Source organism: Pomacea canaliculata, linkage group LG10, assembly GCF_003073045.1.
Source record: "Pomacea canaliculata isolate SZHN2017 linkage group LG10, ASM307304v1, whole genome shotgun sequence".
Classification (NCBI taxonomy): Eukaryota; Metazoa; Mollusca; class Gastropoda; order Architaenioglossa; family Ampullariidae; genus Pomacea; species Pomacea canaliculata.
In genome coordinates this window covers 18,486,324-18,503,685 of record NC_037599.1, presented here as the reverse complement: position 1 = coordinate 18,503,685, position 17,362 = coordinate 18,486,324, and the positions used below count along the sequence as shown (strand labels likewise).

Sequence of the window (17,362 nt, the reverse complement as noted above, 5' to 3'; positions counted from 1 at the left end):
AATTCCCATATATGATGTATCTACTGGCAGGTCTGACAAGAGGGAGGGACAGCAGGGAGTGGAGTACTTGGGCCCGTGGCTATGAAAGGGGCTTAAGGTTTTTTGTTTTTTTTAAAACGTCAGAGGAAAAAATACCGAAGAACTACACATGGATAAGTTGAGTTTCAAATCTTCTTTTCATACTATACCAGATAACATTAAAAGCTAGTAGCTATGTTATCTAATAAGTACTCAAAGAAAATTTTATGACTGAAAATAGTATATTTTTTAAAAAATTGTTTTGAACCAAGTTTCAAATTAAGGATATATTTTTTTATCATTATTTTTAAACGAAACCCTCAACATGAAAAGGCAGGTGAACCATCTAAAGAAAGACAGCTTACAAAACTCTCAATGAATTGAGGGCGATTAATGCGTATCTGCTTCACAGCCTGATAGACATCAACTTCAAGGTCAAGCTCCAGTCTTTCCAGTATCAGAGATGTAGCCACCAAAATGCCACTCTTGCTAGCTCCGTTCCTGCAACCCAGTGTCGGTAAAAGAGATCATCTAAAAACATCTTAAACTATTAACACTCACCCTACAGGGGCAGAGCCTAACCACCACAGCAAAACATTTTCAGCCTAAAGCATCAAAGTGCTAGTTAACAATTTTTTAAGGGGAGGGGAGGCCACTTTTATTTTTTTGAGACTAAAACAGGATCGTTTGAATCTGAATGATCCAGAATAAATAAAAATAGATAAAGAGAAAAATTCATTTTCTAGATTCGTACAAATTTATTCTAATTTCTCTTCATTAACCCTTTAAACCCTGAGTTACACATTAGTGGAAGACATGATTGTTTGTGAACAAAATGTCACTACATCTGCACATCTTACCATAATTGTTTCACATAAAGCTCAGAATTTATTGGGGGCAAAATGCTACTCAGCTATTCTGTTAGCCCACAAAGACTCACATGCAATGAATGGTAACTGGTCCCTTGCCATTCTGCTTGTACCAGTCAGTAACCTGGCGATGTAGCCGTAGCAACGAGGTCACAGAGTTAGGCAGCATTTTATAGTCGGGCCATGATTTGAACATAAACTGTTTGACTGCTCGTTCTTCACCCTGTAAACATTTTTCACCATACCAATTAGATTTGTCAGATTCCAACAAAAATACAATAAAGTAATTTATTTAAAACACGAAAAGCAAGTTAGTTAAGTTCCTTTAACCAGAATGCTTGCATTTTATTTTAAAGCTATAAAAATATCAGGGACTTATTAAAAAACAGCCAAAGGATTAAGTTTAAAGACATAACCAATTATACCTTGCAATTTAGTTTCAGTATTTTAGTCGTTCAGTTTCTAGGAAAAGGCCATCTCGAAAAACAGAATGTATTAAAAGTTTCATCTGAAAATGCAGCATTTCTTAACTCACTGAATGCTACAAAAACATTTCAATGCTCAATAAAATTAAAAATGAAAAGCACATCTGAAAAAATACCTTGCCCATGTGACTGAGCTTAAAAATTCGAAGGGTGACATCTGGGTCAACATCAGATGAGGACAGCAGTTCCACACTCAGGGGCCCATGTTCCTCTGTGTAGCCATACTCTTCTGGCCAGTACAGTGCACAGGACTAGCACACAATCAGGTTGATGTAAATGTCAACATACATTTAATTCATGATATAATGATTTTTCTGCTGTCTCCTATTGGTTACAAAATATATTAGCTGGTGTCATCCTGGATATAAGATATGGAAAAACAAAAAAAGGACACAAGAGTGTTTGTCTGCTGAGCGATTATTTTTAGTCACAAGAATCTCTAGCTCTGTAGCCAATCTGTACTATTTTATTAAATGCATGTGTTTTCTAGAAACTGCACATAGCAAAAGCATTTTGCTTACCTTGTCATTCCTATCAAACTCATTAAGCATGACAATGGCATCAGAGTTGTAGTCATAAATCATTCTCCAAAAGTCCGCCACTGTGTTAGGTAAAGGCATCTGTGTCACAATAAACCTGTCTTTCTGTGTGTAGCTCTGAAGAAAAAGCAATACATTAAGCATTGACTGATATCACTGGTCAACACTGAAATTATTACCAACTTAAAAAGATCCTAATCTGCAATATCTTGGTGTGCTGAAAATGAATATGACCACGAAAAACTTTTATTGGCTCTCGTTTTGAAGATGTTCGATTTAGTTCATTTTCTATGTTTCACTGTGTAAATGTATCCACTAGGACTGTAACAGCATCCTAAATAAGCCTAGAAAGATGTCATGTTGCATCACATTGTGTAATACCGTCATGCATAGGTCATCCAGAGTTTATTGCATCATTTTCTGATGCAATGCACACAATGCACACTACTGTGAAGTGGCTGCTGAAGATGACGTCAGAAAGACCAGCCAGAAAGGTAGAGCCTTTCATAATATTTCAGACTTCGTGGGATAAAGTTTAAGATACTGTTACATAAACCTGTTATTATTTTATCCATTTACGTACAATATTGTGGGGAAGTGACATTTGCCAACCACAAGAAAAGTATCACTTTTCAAGTAAAGAAGGCAAATGATCTTTACTTCAGATGCAAGACTGGCGACAAAGACAAGCCTTGGGCTCCGCATATATGCTGTGCTACGTGTACAACACAGCTTTCACAGTGATTGAATGGCAAAAGACAACCAATGCCATTAGCAGTCCCAATGGTGTGGAGAGAGCAGAGCAACCACACAAATGACTATTACTTCTGTTTGGTTCCTCTGCTTTCTGGAGGGATAATGAAGCAAAAGAAGTCGGGAATAGTCTACCCAAACATTCCATCTGCATTGAGACCAGTTCCACATGATGAAGGACTTCCTATTCCAATACCTCCAGCAGAATATTCTCTTGATTCAGCTGATGAGGACAATGGTGAGCCAACCTCTTCTTCTCCTGGTCAGTCAGCAATAATCCAGATTTTTTTACTGTGGTGCATTATCAACCCCACACAGAGCGACGCAGGAAGAACTAAATGATTGGGTTTGTGATTTAGACATCCAAGAATAACACAGAATTCTGTTCCGATATTGAGACTTTCATGAATGCCTTAGAAATCATTCATGGACCACAAGAATGGAGACTATTTGTACACTCTTCGAAACTGTGTGCTTTTGCACAATGGACACCGTCTTCCATCTATTCCAGTAGCACATGCTGTCCACATGAAAGAGACTTACAATAACTTAAAGCAAATACCGAATTCCATTGAATATCACAAGTACAGCTGGCACCTCTGTGGTGATTTGAAGATAGTTGCCCTTTTACCTGGACAGGATCATGGATGGAATGCTTTCGTCTATTGTCTACAAACTTTCTCTGGAATGTTAAGGCAGAAAACTACAAGGAACTAGTAGAAGACATGCTCATGCAGTATCAGAAACTTGGCTGCAATATGTCTCTAAAGATCTATTTCCTTCATTCCCATCTGAATTTTCTTTTCTTACTGACAACTGAAATGAACATGTAATGAACATGACCAACATTTTCATCAAGATATCACAACGGAAAAAAGATACCAGGGAAAACTGTCCACTACCAGGATGGCTGACTACTGCTGGACACTCCCCCAGAGATGTTCACGAACAGCTGTACATGAGACAGGCAAAGAAACCTAAAGCGTAATCTATGACGAGTTTTTACAGGTGCTAACCAGAGGTCAATCACTCTTATGATGCTTTTCGTGATGTGCACAATACTTATTGCAAATTTAAAAAAAACCTAGAGCCAATACTTGCATTTTGATGGTAATATTCCTGTTGAGCACATAAAATTTGATAAGAAATGACTAATTTTATTTTCGTAACATGACACTTTGTAAAAATTTGTTGACCAGCGTATTTAAGAAATGCTATGAAAAAGTAACAAAACATTTTAAAAAAACTGACAAGAACCAAAACAAAAGAATTTTCTATTAGTTATCTATAAACAATAATTTCAGCAGATAAGAAAAAATGTGTTGTTCATACAATTAACTTCAAACTTATAGTAATGATACTTCAAGACAGTAACAAATGAAAACAGGTTATTTTAATCTGCATGACACAAAAGAGCAAAAAAATAAAAATCATTAAAATTTAAATATTTACTTCACTTACTGAAAGAAATACAGCATTTATGTAATCATTGCAGCCATCCACTGGAGTATAAAGAAATGGTCTGCTACGGTTCACTGGAATGGAAAGAGAATAAAATGTTATGCCAAGTTAACACAATAGGATGTGGTCCAACTGTGTTTGGCATGAATGACAATTTCAGATATGCACCAGTTTGAAAGCAGCCACTGATCCTCAGCATGTTCTTATATGCTGCCACTTTTTCCTTTGCACTACATCATAATAATCTCACCTGGTAATACATTCCTGAATCTATTCTTTCCCAGGTTCTCCTCCATTAGAGCTGCTGAACATTCGGATCTGTCAATGGTGGGGGATAACAGCTGCACAATCTGAAGAAAAAATTTCCAACTTCAAGAAAATGATCTGTTATGACAAAACGTTAACATTTTCATCACATCATGCCAGTATATTGGACGTGCTTATTCAGACATCTATTATTTTGTTTAGAGTGATGTCCCCTTGCCTACCTGGCTGAAGGGGTCAGAGCTCTCTGTATTTGTTGTTGTCTTCATATTCTCAAGATTACTCAATACTGTCCCTGTATTCTCCTGATGTCACTAACCTAATTTTCTGGAGTCGTTATCGTTACATCTACTGTTATCGCCCTTTACTATCAGAACACAGCAAGTCCTCCCACTGTTCTTCTTTCTACATCTTTTTTTACTATTTTGTGATTTTATTCTACATCTTTGTCACTAGTTAATTATTTTGTTCTACATCTTATTATTATTAACAACCTTTGCCATAATGCTAGTCCTTTTTCACATCCTTCCTTTTGCAATATCCTGTTACTCTCAGATCTTGTTCTTGTTATTTGGTTCCTCTTTGTGTTTTCTGCATTTGATTTTATTCTTCGTTTAGTACGGTTTTTTAATCTTTTTTTTTAGTTCATACGCTGTTTGTTTTTCTGTCCCTCATATGCTGTACATGTTTTGTGTTTGTTCTTAAGTGCTAAGAGCATACTCCTTAGGAGTGTGAGTATGCACTTTACAAAATTTGCATTTATTTTTATTGTCTACAATTAACGACCTGCTTCAAGTTTCTTGCCTAGTATTTTACAGATGCTTCTTCATCTTCCTGTTAAATGATTTGCTTGGCTACAGCTTTTTGATTCCAACTATGGCCTTCTTCTATCCCATCGAAAGCCAGCCTCTTCGTAACAGTTTCTTCGTGCCATTTGTCACATGATTTTGTTGACTAGCTGTCTCTACTGCCATATTTTCTGCACTTCCATCATGCCAAATTTGACAAGTTCTCATCTCTGAACCACTTGTTTTAGATCCTGGATCAACATGTCTCAGCAGCGTGGACTGAAACTTTCTGATGTCTTGTGAACTGTTGTGCACAGCCTTGGTGTTGAGGCAACTCCTCTTCCAGTAATTTACGTGTGCATGCTGGACATTGGTAGTTATGTGTCTGCTTGTCTTTGTCGTCATGTGGACATGCATTCATGCACACTGTGGGTGTCTGGAGTTGTGTGCATCATAACTGTGCCTGTTGACATTTGTCAAATGGTTTAGTTAACAGCTGTAGACTCTGCCTCATCATGGTTCTCTTACTGTTATCCTTTAGATGTTGTGTTTATGGTTGTGTGCAGCTTTTTCTTTTTCTACCTTGTGCTTTTGTTAGTTGCATTGTTTCTATATAATTGTTTGTTAATAAGTTTGGTCTTTGTTTGAATGTGGTTTTTGTGTCCATCTGTTTTGAAGTATTTTGTTTTGTATAGCACCTTGAGTCGACTCTGCGGTAGTTTATTGTGCTATATAAATCTGCTTTAATAATAATAATTAGCCAAGTAGACTGAGTAGAGAAGCTGTGAAGAATAATAAAAGATGCAACGAGCTAAAGGAGAGAACTAACGACTTACCTCATACTGCTTTTCCAGAGAAGTTTCATTCCCATTTTCATTCTGACTCATTTCCTCAAATGCTGCCCGGAAGGATGATTTAGGAATGGTTGTGTCTTTGGCTTTGATCGCTTCCAACAGGGCATCATACACAAAAATATATTGTTCCTAAAACATAAGAAAGATAAAAAAAATCTTGATAAAAATATGTCTTCAGCCACGATGAAAGAGTGTAATTTATGGTAAATAAATGATTCATATACCAAAAAACAAATCCTTACAAATTCTTTCTGAAATGTTGTAAGAATTGGTAATTGCAGTCACACATAAACAATGTAACTTTGAAAAAGTTTTAACATAACCAGACAACAAGCAACAACATCAGTTGCAAGTCTTTGTTCAAGCAAATGCATGGCACATCAGCCTGGGATATGAAGAAGTGTACAAAAACAAACCAAAAAACGCCTTACACAGGTCTGGATCATGTTGACGCGGTTGCTACGCATGTTGTGTGCTGCCTGGAGTACATCTACCTGTCCTTCGGCCATCGCTTGGTCCAACAGATAATGAAGTCCAATGTAGGTTCCTGTCCTGCCAATCCCAGCACTGAGAAAAGTGAAAGAACAAGTTTATCCTTAACACTGACTGGTCCCACTCCTTTTTTTAACACTACTTGCAAGGGCAGCATGCTCCCACAGGCTTGTATAAATGGAAATCACTCAATGCAAGTTCCTCAAGTAAAACATTATGTTGCAAAACAGTGCATAAACATGGGCCCATGACAATCATAAAAGAATTTTTTTTTTTATCAGCAAGTGTATGCTAATTCATCGAAAAGCAATTTTCCCCTCATGCAGACAGACTAATGAAAAGAGTTTCCTGGATTGGGCTTCACGCAAACCTACTTTCAACTTGCACATAATGGCATAAATAGCTCCACGATATCACCTTCTCCTAACTCCCCTATCCTTCAGGCTACTTTTAAAGATGTGATTCTTCAGCCAGAATCTGCAATTACTCATCTGACTACTCTTAAACTTTCTTATTTTGCAATGCACCTTGCATTCAAAGGGCATGCAAAAAACAAAAACCCAAGAAAACCGACACATGCATGCAGACACATACATGCACACACCTGCAATGACACAGAATAGGCGCAGTACTCTCAGGGTTGAAACTCTGCACTTTTCGTCTAAAGGCCAGCAGTGTAGTGGGATAGGTAGGGGCACCATGGTCAGACCATGTGCAAAAGTGAAACTGCTTGACAATGCGGCTATTATCATCCTGAAATACAGCACTTGTAACTTAGTGGTTTTACAAACAAGCTGTTCATGAATTGTTTTATTGGTTACCCACACAATGCCCTCTTTCTCTCTGAAATACAAAACTGACTGTGTAAGCTTTCACCAATTCTGGGCTTCAGTGTCCATTCAGAATGAAAGCATGCTTATGATCATTTTAGCCAGGACCCATCTGCATATGGTGTTTCTTTCAAATGCTATAAGATCCAGTTGTAACAAAGTGATTTATGTGGTTATTGTCTGACTGTGGTCTGGGTCAACACAGCAGCTTACAAATGACACATGGGGACAAAAGAGATGGAACAGAAGACCCTATCAAGGTCTATCCCCTGCTGGATGCATCAGACGGGATATCTAGATGAGTCACTACAGTCTTACATAATTATTTTTATATTGGGAAGAATTTACAAAGCATCTTTGATGATAATAAGAATCCACAACAAAAACATATTTTACTGAAGTCACATGCTCTGTCCTTTAGATCACATGACACGAGTCTTAAAGAGTTATTTCTGTTTCTACACTTTCTACCAATCTGTTCTGCATCGAGTACGGCATTTGTATAAGATAAAGGGACACTCAACTACCAACTATCATAAAATACAAAATTAATGCATTAGTTCTTCACTGTTCTAAATTAGCTCCATGCACATATTTAACTGGACACCCTGCATTTCCCATTTACTGCAGTACAGATGCTTCTCTTTTGTGTTTCATGCTCATCTACACAATGTTTCAATGCAGCACACTGGTGGTTGTAGATACAGGCAAGAACCAAGATGCACAAGGGTATTCACATCATGATGCACATGGAAGAAAAAACAGTATCAGATGGAGAACATTGTACTTTCTCATTCTGTGTCACACAAAGGCACATAAGCATTACCTCGCAGTCTCTTTTACAGCACTATACAAAAAAATACATGCATTTCAGTTTGGAGAGTTACCTTAGATATTTCAAAAGTTCTAATGATGAAGTCTGTATACTTTGCTGTATCCACAATGCGAACTGTGACATCTCCGTACTTCATGGTTCCATCATCTGGCCAGTACTGCTCACATTTTTTCTGAAATCAAGTTTATTCAACATTTATTCTGAGGCAATAGTTGTAAACCGGAAGTAAAGTTACCTAAGATGTAGCAATGTTGGGTTCTCTGCAAATGGGTACAGACCTCAAGAGATATTCTAGAGATCTATTATGTACATCCATTCCAAAGCTATTGGATTTTGAATCTATTGTCAAACCTTTCTCGAAAGTTCAACCCATATCTCTTGAGATCTTTGTCAAAACCAATAAATCCTATGGCAGAATAATAATTGTCACTATTATTTATAGTGTTGTTATACCATCGAAGGTGGCTCAAGGCTATACATACACCTAGGCATCAAATACATCTTCAGTGGCGTAGGAAGATGTTCGGCGTTGGGGGGGGCAAACTCCCTGCTGACAGTGAACGGCGTTCGCGCTCGCACATTACGTGAAAAAGGATGTGGGGGGGGGGGGGTACTGCACGCACGCACGTACACAGTGGTAGCATCACAACACGCTGCTTTATTGTTAAAAGGCAAAGCAGCATTAAATAAGAAAAAACAAATTAAAGAATGACTCCCCGGCTAAAGCATTCACAAGAAATGTGATAAACGTTATAATCATATAAATCATATTAATCAAGGTTGGCAAGTCAGTGTTCCAAAAAAAAAACTGCGTCTTCGGTGATTTCTATTAATGAACTCCATTGCAGATCAACCCTCTCTTTAAATACATGCATAATGAGACAGTTATTCAAGCGCGTTTGTGTCATGGAGCTTCTCAGGTATGTTTTTGTTCGTTTTAAGGCAGAAAAAACTGCGTTCTGCATACTGGCCAGGGTAGCCATCGGGTGGAAAAACAAAGGTAAAGATTAATTAAGCCTACTCACCCAACGGCTCGTGACACGCTTTGTTCTATCTCACAACAAACGCGGGGAAAATACGCTGGTTGCTGGGACCCTCTTCTAGACACCACGCCAGTTCCAGCGACAGTCCACACAGCACGTGGCAAACCCCCGACTACTCCCAGAGACGGGCACAGGTCTCTCCTCCAGCGCAAAAACTCTTCTATAGGCTCTTTCCCTACCCACAGGGTCCAGCGTCCGCGAGATAATACACGTTACAAAGAGGCACAACCCCATACCTGAACTCGGTGTCCGCACACCGTGGGAAAATAGCCCCATCCACTCCAAAGAGAACCAAAGAGACCAGAGAGGAAGGGACGCAAGGCTACCGTATAATTAAGGGCCATAAACTGGCCAGACCACCGTGGCCAGGGGACGAAACTAGGGTGGGAATGGCCGCAGGGCCATCCCCTTCCTCGCTCGATCCGCTACCCGACGGTGCTGAGCCAGCGATGCGACACGTTCTATGGCCATCTACCAAAACACGGACACATATATACAAACCAAACAGTATAACACAGATTACTTATGTTGAGTACCAGCCACAGTCGTTGATGATAAAAGAGTGCCCTTGTGTAGTTTTGGAAATGTTACTTATGCACTTCCCCCTGAGTCGTAGATAGCAATAATACCAGTCTCTCTGTCTCTAAAGAAAACTACCAATATAGGGACTCAGAGTCTTTGCCTTACTTAGGTGAAGTCAAAGCCGTCAATTCGCACTAAACCGTTGGTGTCTAGTAAGATGGAAGTCCTCGTGCTTCGCTAGCTTTTCACAAAGTGTGAGGGTTCCTGTCTGATTGGCAAGACTCACTGGGGTATTGGTATGCAACTAATTCGTTACTGGCTTTCTGTGTTCCCCATGGCCAGTGCGGCCCCTTTGGTTGTAAGCGATAGCAGATAATTTTAGGGTGACAGCGAGTGGGTGGGGGATGTTTTATGTTGGTCCAACGAAAACCGCCAAAGAAAAGGCGTCGCATTATGGGGGAGGGGGGAGGGAGACCACACTCGATGTACCGATGTACTGTCCGGCTGCTTTCTTCACTCAGGCTTCAACACAGCCTGCAATTAGCATGGCAAACAATACCAACGGACTGTCCCCGATCTGATCGTCAGAGGTGTTAGAGCCTCCACTTGCCTCAGGGCCCGCTTTTGTGACGGTGATGACCGTCTCCTCTCTACGTTTCCCTACCTTTCTTCAGTTCTTTTCTCTTTGTGAGGAATTACGACTCAAATATTGGGGGGGCAAAAGGATATTCCTGCCCCCCCTGTATTTTCCTTGGGGGGGCGGCTGCCCCCGCTGCCCCCCTGGTTCCTACGCCACTGATCTTATAAATTCATTCCCCATCATCCGAATCATAACATTTTCGTTCTCTTTTCACATACACAGACTAATACAGGATAGAGAAAACCATGGTACCTAGAGAAAACCAATGGTCAGCCCTATAAATAAATGTCACATCAAATCAATGGTTAAGCCCTAGAGACACTGTGACACTAAGCACCTCACAAGTGAAAGGAATATGGAACATGCCTGTTCTTGACAAAACATGTTCTAAGGGCAAAAGGGGGTTTAGTGAATTTGGGGGGAAAGGACAGTGAAAAGTCAGGTTTGAGACTTTGATATGAATTTACATGCTATAAAGAATTTTAAAATTACATGCCTTAACAGACGAATTTCTATCTTATAGTGGCAAAGAATGATTTGACCCAAAGGAAGTGGAGGCATGGGAGGAGGAGGGACTGTTATATATTGAAAGAAAGGAGGGAGGTGAGGAACACATGCAGTGCTGGCTGCCCAAATCATCCTTTTTTTTTTTGCTGTTTCCATCTAGCCCTCAACTCCCTGCACTAGAACGTCCATTCCTTCCTGCTGGACAGTGAAAGTTCTGCCTTCAACTTCATTAGCTTCATGGGCTAGATACTTATATTTGGTTCACAAACTGTCCTAAAGATACATTACAAGAAAATAAAGAAGTCTTTCCTACTTGACACCCAAATTTCTGTCTCATATTTAGATGCAGGGTATTGAAAACTCCATAGACATGAATGCACCTATCTTTGATCTATGGTCATTATAGTATATCATGGGTCCTGAAGTGATAAATATAAATGAAACTATTTCCTAATACAGCATCATAAAGACTCAAAATTTCAGTCAAAATTTGTCCATGAAACTGTCATGTTCACGTCCAAAACAGCGTAAGTGTATGCATGTACCAGCCAGCTGGCTAGCAAGGGCACTGACCTTACAAGCCTCCACCAGATTAGTCAGCATGACAATCTTGGACACTCGCTGCTGCCACACCATTCGCCAGAAATCCCGTATCATCATTTTGTTGGGGCCTTTGAAAGCAAGAATAATTGCATAAGACATTAAAGGAAGCCACAGCAAGATGCAATTCCACCAAAACAAAAAAGTTATTATATCCACCTTGGCATTAACCCCAAGCATTACTTTAGATCAGAGTTTTAATAAAAATGGTAATCATGAGCATTCCTTAAGGTGACCTGATTTGACTCCAGATACAGCATCAAGCCAAAGTATCACTCAGTGTTAACAACCTTCACTTAAAATTTCAAGTCTGAATAAAGATCAAGATTAACACCAAAGAGTATAAAAACTAATGTTAACCTCCAAAGCAATACCTATCACCAAACAGGCCCATTATGTGACCTACACTTCCCTCAAGCCCAGTTATACTTAATTCTCCTAGCTGTTGAAATAACTTATCTAACCACAACTACAGACATGAACGGGGAATAAAATCCAAAACAAAAGCCACATCAATATATTTTAGTACTCTCCTGACCTAAGAGCAAACTGCTTTTTAAGTTAAAAAAATCCTTTTACAATCTGAATTTAAGTGAATGTTGACTACCTACCTTGAGAAGCAACAAAAGCTTTTGGTTTGTTGTAACCCTGTAAATAAAGCCAAACAAGGAATTTAAAAAAGTGAACATCAGGTATAAACAGGACTCAGATGACAAGCTATATTTTGTTTACAATACAAACACTATGCAACAATCCTACCAAACAATTGTAAAAAAAAAAAAAAATTAAAAATCACTAATTGGTATTTGATGTATTATTAATAGAGTATTAATGGCTAGACTTTTTCTAGATTGGAAAGTAAGCCAAAAAAGACATTTTGGGGAGAGGAGAACAATCAAAACCACTATGAAGATTTCAGATTGCAGACTTCTGGTTTTGATAAAGTTAAAAAGGCAGAACCTGGTGTTTAAAAGTAGAACCTGCACTTAAAGTGTTAGCTGCAGCATAATGCTCAGAGAAATGAAACTACTTACATCCATAAAACTGGCATTAACGTAATCTGAATAAGGTTCATTCAGCAAGGGTTCCAGCACAACCCGAGAATGGTCATCTGAAATTAAAGTTGATCTAATTATTCTACAAACTCGACAGTATTCTTAGGGTGTAGATAACAGAATGGCCCCAGGAAATAAAAATAATAACTGAATTTGTAGAACATCTCCCTATGTGGAGGTAAGCTCAATGCAGTGTGAATAAATCATGGCCCTGATAAATGATACTTAATCCCCAGTTGATGATGATGTAGTTGTAGATGTACAGTTATCACAGTACTACTGAAATCACTAAATTTCTGATTCAACAGTTGTACCCCAAATAATCATGGTGCAGCTGAAGTTATAATTATTTTGACTGTTGTTTAAAAATGGAATAGCATCTAAATAACTCAGAGTGGTTTTGTATTAACCGTTTAACAAAGAATTCTATAAACTACTAAAAAGAGCTGTCATCGCTGAGCTTACCACAAATATTGGGGAGGTCAAGTATATGTGAAAAGGTACATTACTGGAAACTTTACTCTCCATTCATAACATCATGTGTGCTCTAACCAAGAAAGATGTTACCACTGGCAAAAACGAAAATTTATTTTTAGTCTTCGACAATTTGTTTTGCATTTTCCACTGATCCCTTGAAGTTACCCTCTAAAGAAATTACTACTTACATGCTACAATGTTCCCATAACGATTTTTGGCTTTATTTTCTGGTCGACGTGCCACTTCACACAAAGCAAGAAGGCCCATGGGTAGTTCCTGCCAAAACAAGAACAGTATGTAGACAGTACACTAATAATGATAAGCATACTGTTAACATTTTTGTGAAACCTTCAAAATCTCAAGCACAACTTGTCTACACTCTGCACTTCCCTTTCCTATTTTGTTTATGAAGCAATGGTCAGTCAACTTACCCACCATCCTCAAGTGTGAAAAAGAGAAAGTGAGGATCAAGCCCTACCTCAAACTCTTTACGGAACCCATCACAGTTGTTTTCTTTGTTTTTCACAATATATGCATGTAGATCTTCCAGTTTAACAGGCGAGGACTGCTTGCGACCATTCAGATTGGCGTATATTGGCTCGGCCATCTCTTCATTCTTGTTGTTGTCCTCAATCTCTTTTTGCAGAGTTTCTAAACAAGTGAAGCATTTAAAACTTTGGGTAACATGCTACTATTTTCTAAAATAAAAATGCCTATAAACTATGTCTTAAATTTAAATGTTGTGCTTTTATAAAGAACAATAGTAGATACAAAGTGTTTGTATTTATTTTGTACTTAAAATGTAAAATAAAAACTCCTCTTAATTCTTCCCTTTTGCCATTTTTGGTTTAGATCCCAACCATGTTCTCATTTTTTTTTTTACATTTACTACATTCTTGTAGGAAAGGCATCATGCTGTGCAATTTTTAATAGTTAAAAAATTGTTTACCCTTTTAACTCTTACTATAGAGGGGGATTAAAGGCGTCCTGCTATTTTGTTTTGGGCTGTTACAAAAAGCCCCTGATCAAACGCAAATGTATTCCAAAATAAACTTTTTAATTACCAAACTAAAGGATGCTATTGTAAAGGAAAAGTCAGAGAAAGTGCTGAAACTGAAATATCTTGATTTATTTATCAACACTAATTTTCCATGTGGTCTGCTAAATAATATACATTAACATCACAAAGAAGAAAAATTTTGTATGCCTTTAGACAATACATTTTAATAGGAAAAGGCTAAAGTGCATTTAATCGGGCATAGTATACTAAACTTTCCCTAAATTTTGTTCCCATTCACTATAGACATTGCTGTCCAAAGATATTAGCTCTGTTGATTGTCTTCACTACTTTGATTTGGGTTGTAGCAAACAAATTTCTTTGCAAATGAAAAGTGAAAATATAGTTTTGCTGACAGCAAACTAAAGGAAAGTGACTTAATCTTGAAGGTATGAAAAGAAAAATAAAAGAAAATGAAATATATAGGATGGAATGTTTATTAATATGTTTTGATATATTAGGTATACTACCAAAATAAATTATCAATGTAGTAGTATGAGGGGAAACATCTATCTCCAAAGAATTTCTAATATTTTGAATATATACTTATTTAATTTTTACAGGATATCTAAATTCTGCTCCTTTTTAAATTGTGTGGTGCGACACAAAAGATTTATCAAAATATCCTGACTAAATATTACAACAAAACATCCTAAAAATAAATTCCAAATTTAATAAAAACTCTATGAAATGCATCCAGAGAATGTGCTCTTCGTCAAAACTTGTATAAAATACTGTTTGAGACGTAATAAGTAATCACTAGCGATCACAACAAGTAAACAAAAGTTCAGCTTACATTTCTTTGTCACGTCTAGCGGTTGCATGGTTTAGATGAATAATTCCATTATCTTCATCATCCTCGTTATTATTTTCATCAGAAATGACAAAGGATTCATCCTCTAAATAGAAACTTTCAGCTTCAGACTCAAAGTCGGATATTTCTTGATGAAACAGCGAAAACAGAACCGCTCTCAACCGTCAAGTACGCAGAGTGATAGTGAAAGGGAAGGAACCGATGAGATCCTTTGTTTCTTCTCTTTATTTTACTCAATTTTTTTTTTCACTTCAGCACAATTATACAAAATTTTGATCGTTTTTAAGTACACCTCAAACAATGCAATAAGTTTTAATATAGCATTTAACATAAACTGCATAGCATTTTTTAGTGGGCAATGTTCAAGATTATACTTTTTAAATCGAGTGAGCTGTTTAGCGAGTTAAGCCAAGACAACTGTGCAGCTTTTTTTTTCATAAGTAAAAATCAATACAATCAAGAAAATACTTATTTGATCCTACCTATCCGTGAATCTGCAAGCAGTTCACAACGTTCGTTTTGAATGAAACCATCTTCTTTTACTTCGTCCATGTAGCTTTTGCTTACGCTCATCTTGTTCCTTCTCCTTATCCTGAAAATGTATGGAAACTTGCGCAGCTTAAAACTTTTTGCAAAATCTTTCTTCCTACATACTTTATTAATTGGTTCCTTTATTTAGCCATCTCTAGCTATAAAGGCACAAACTAAAAAAAAAGACAGTTACTAAGCATATCTCCATAACTTCTAACAAATCCAATCAAATTAACAGCAACACAGCTGATAAATGTCTCATGTTTCAATGAGAACTAAAATAGCATATTAAAGTCCAAAGAGACTAATACACTGCGACAGATAATAAAATTTATTCTATATCAGGAGTCAATTTATTTTTTAACTGTCAGATCAAGAAAAGTGTTGGGCAAAAAATGCACCCCAAGCTCTAGTCAAAACAATGCTATTTATAACAACTAGGTTTCCCCATCCATAAACTCTCAGGCAGCCTGGGAAAGGGCAGCCCACGGGCCGCATCCAGCCCACCTCCAGTCTGACCGGCCCGACTGCTGGCCCGCCCACCAGTATATATACTATACATATAGTATTGGGTAAAACTGAGTTAACAATATTAGTCTGGCCCTCTAAAACCATTCCAATTTCTCATGCAGCCCCTTGGGAAAATTAATTACCCACCCCTGCTCTAAGGGGTTTTCAGACCCTAATGTAGAGCTGTCAGGGTTTTCGGACCCTCAATTTTTGATGATGATAACTGTTGTCTGAACTGAACTTTAATGAAGTCTTCACCTTTGTAAGACTGATCTTGTTTTTATCCTGCTTATATTCAGCCTCAAAGTTTGCCATTCTGCCAGCCTGCTGACTGCTGTCAATACTACAGTAAAATGGTATTCATTGCAGTACCATCTTAGACAACTGACACTTTTTAGTACTGCTGCTAGCTTAGATAGCTGTTAGTGTGATATGATTTATGCCATGTAATCTTTTAACAGAAAAAAAGAGCGAGAGATAAGATGGAGAATTTACCAGTATCTTTAACTTCTAAATGCATAAACGGTAAAAACCTTACCTTAAAATGAGAATGATAATTATAACTATGATGATCACCCCAGTAAATGCACCAACTCCTGCAGCAATACCAGCTGTCACTGATTTTTCAGGACTTCGAACAATGGCTGCATCAAAAAGAAAATGAGTACTACAAATGTTCACAAAACATGACAAAAAAAAAACAAAAAACAAAAACAAAACAATGATAACAAAGTCCTCTCTGAAGGCTAATCATACCAAAACAAATTTAAGTTCTCAAGTTAATACTTTAGTGACAGTTATCTTATCACCTATTACATAAAATGTGACTAGTTTTCACATGTGAAGATTTACCTGTGCGGCAGTCAGCACCAATAAACCCATCAGAACAGCCATACAAGCAGTTACCAGATGCTTTGTCACAAGTCCCATTATTCTTGCACGAACCACATCGATTGCTACACTCTTCTCCATAAAAATGATCATTACATTCTGGAAAAAAATAACACTTAATTCTTAATGACTGAATTTTGTTTTCAAGTTATCTTTTAAGTGACATGCCTTGCCGGCTTACGCATATTACAGAACACTGTCCAACTTTGTCAAAACAATGAGGAAAAATGTTCACAATGCTGAACCTGTGCTGCAGGATTTGCGCTCTAGTTTCATACTTACTCCTTTTCGTAACCAAGGTGGTACATAAAGCATCCACTAGAGACCTCCATTTTTTTGTGTGTCAGCAGAACATTTGGCCATGCTGTTCTAGGACTCTTTCTGGTTCTTTAGTTCTCTCTCTACTGACCTTCGCCGTGTTTCTTTTGGCCGATCACACTTCCTCTTGCCATCAGCTGCCCAATGAAGGGCTACTTTGAGTTGTACCTCTGGTTTCATTCTGAATGCATGCACTAGCTATTTCTATC

The 17,362-nt window shown here is 37.8% G+C and overlaps 1 protein-coding gene across 1 annotated transcript in view; it reads right to left on the bottom strand.

Annotated features, from left to right (window-relative positions):
* The window catches only part of LOC112574270 (receptor-type tyrosine-protein phosphatase kappa-like), a 34,752-nt gene that overhangs the window by 6,514 nt on the left and 10,876 nt on the right, over window positions 1–17,362 (bottom strand). Inside the window, exons 8-25 of the mRNA XM_025255216.1 lie at window positions 16,797–16,934; window positions 16,483–16,588; window positions 15,386–15,495; window positions 13,511–13,683; window positions 13,221–13,308; window positions 12,535–12,611; window positions 12,112–12,148; window positions 11,474–11,571; window positions 8,241–8,360; window positions 7,128–7,276; window positions 6,463–6,598; window positions 6,014–6,160; window positions 4,376–4,475; window positions 4,126–4,199; window positions 1,894–2,028; window positions 1,489–1,623; window positions 959–1,110; window positions 384–519 (exon numbers count right to left, since the gene is read on the bottom strand). Coding sequence (XP_025111001.1) covers window positions 384–519; window positions 959–1,110; window positions 1,489–1,623; window positions 1,894–2,028; window positions 4,126–4,199; window positions 4,376–4,475; window positions 6,014–6,160; window positions 6,463–6,598; window positions 7,128–7,276; window positions 8,241–8,360; window positions 11,474–11,571; window positions 12,112–12,148; window positions 12,535–12,611; window positions 13,221–13,308; window positions 13,511–13,683; window positions 15,386–15,495; window positions 16,483–16,588; window positions 16,797–16,934 — 2,111 coding nt within the window. The remainder of the gene's footprint in view (window positions 1–383; window positions 520–958; window positions 1,111–1,488; window positions 1,624–1,893; window positions 2,029–4,125; window positions 4,200–4,375; window positions 4,476–6,013; window positions 6,161–6,462; window positions 6,599–7,127; window positions 7,277–8,240; window positions 8,361–11,473; window positions 11,572–12,111; window positions 12,149–12,534; window positions 12,612–13,220; window positions 13,309–13,510; window positions 13,684–15,385; window positions 15,496–16,482; window positions 16,589–16,796; window positions 16,935–17,362) is intronic.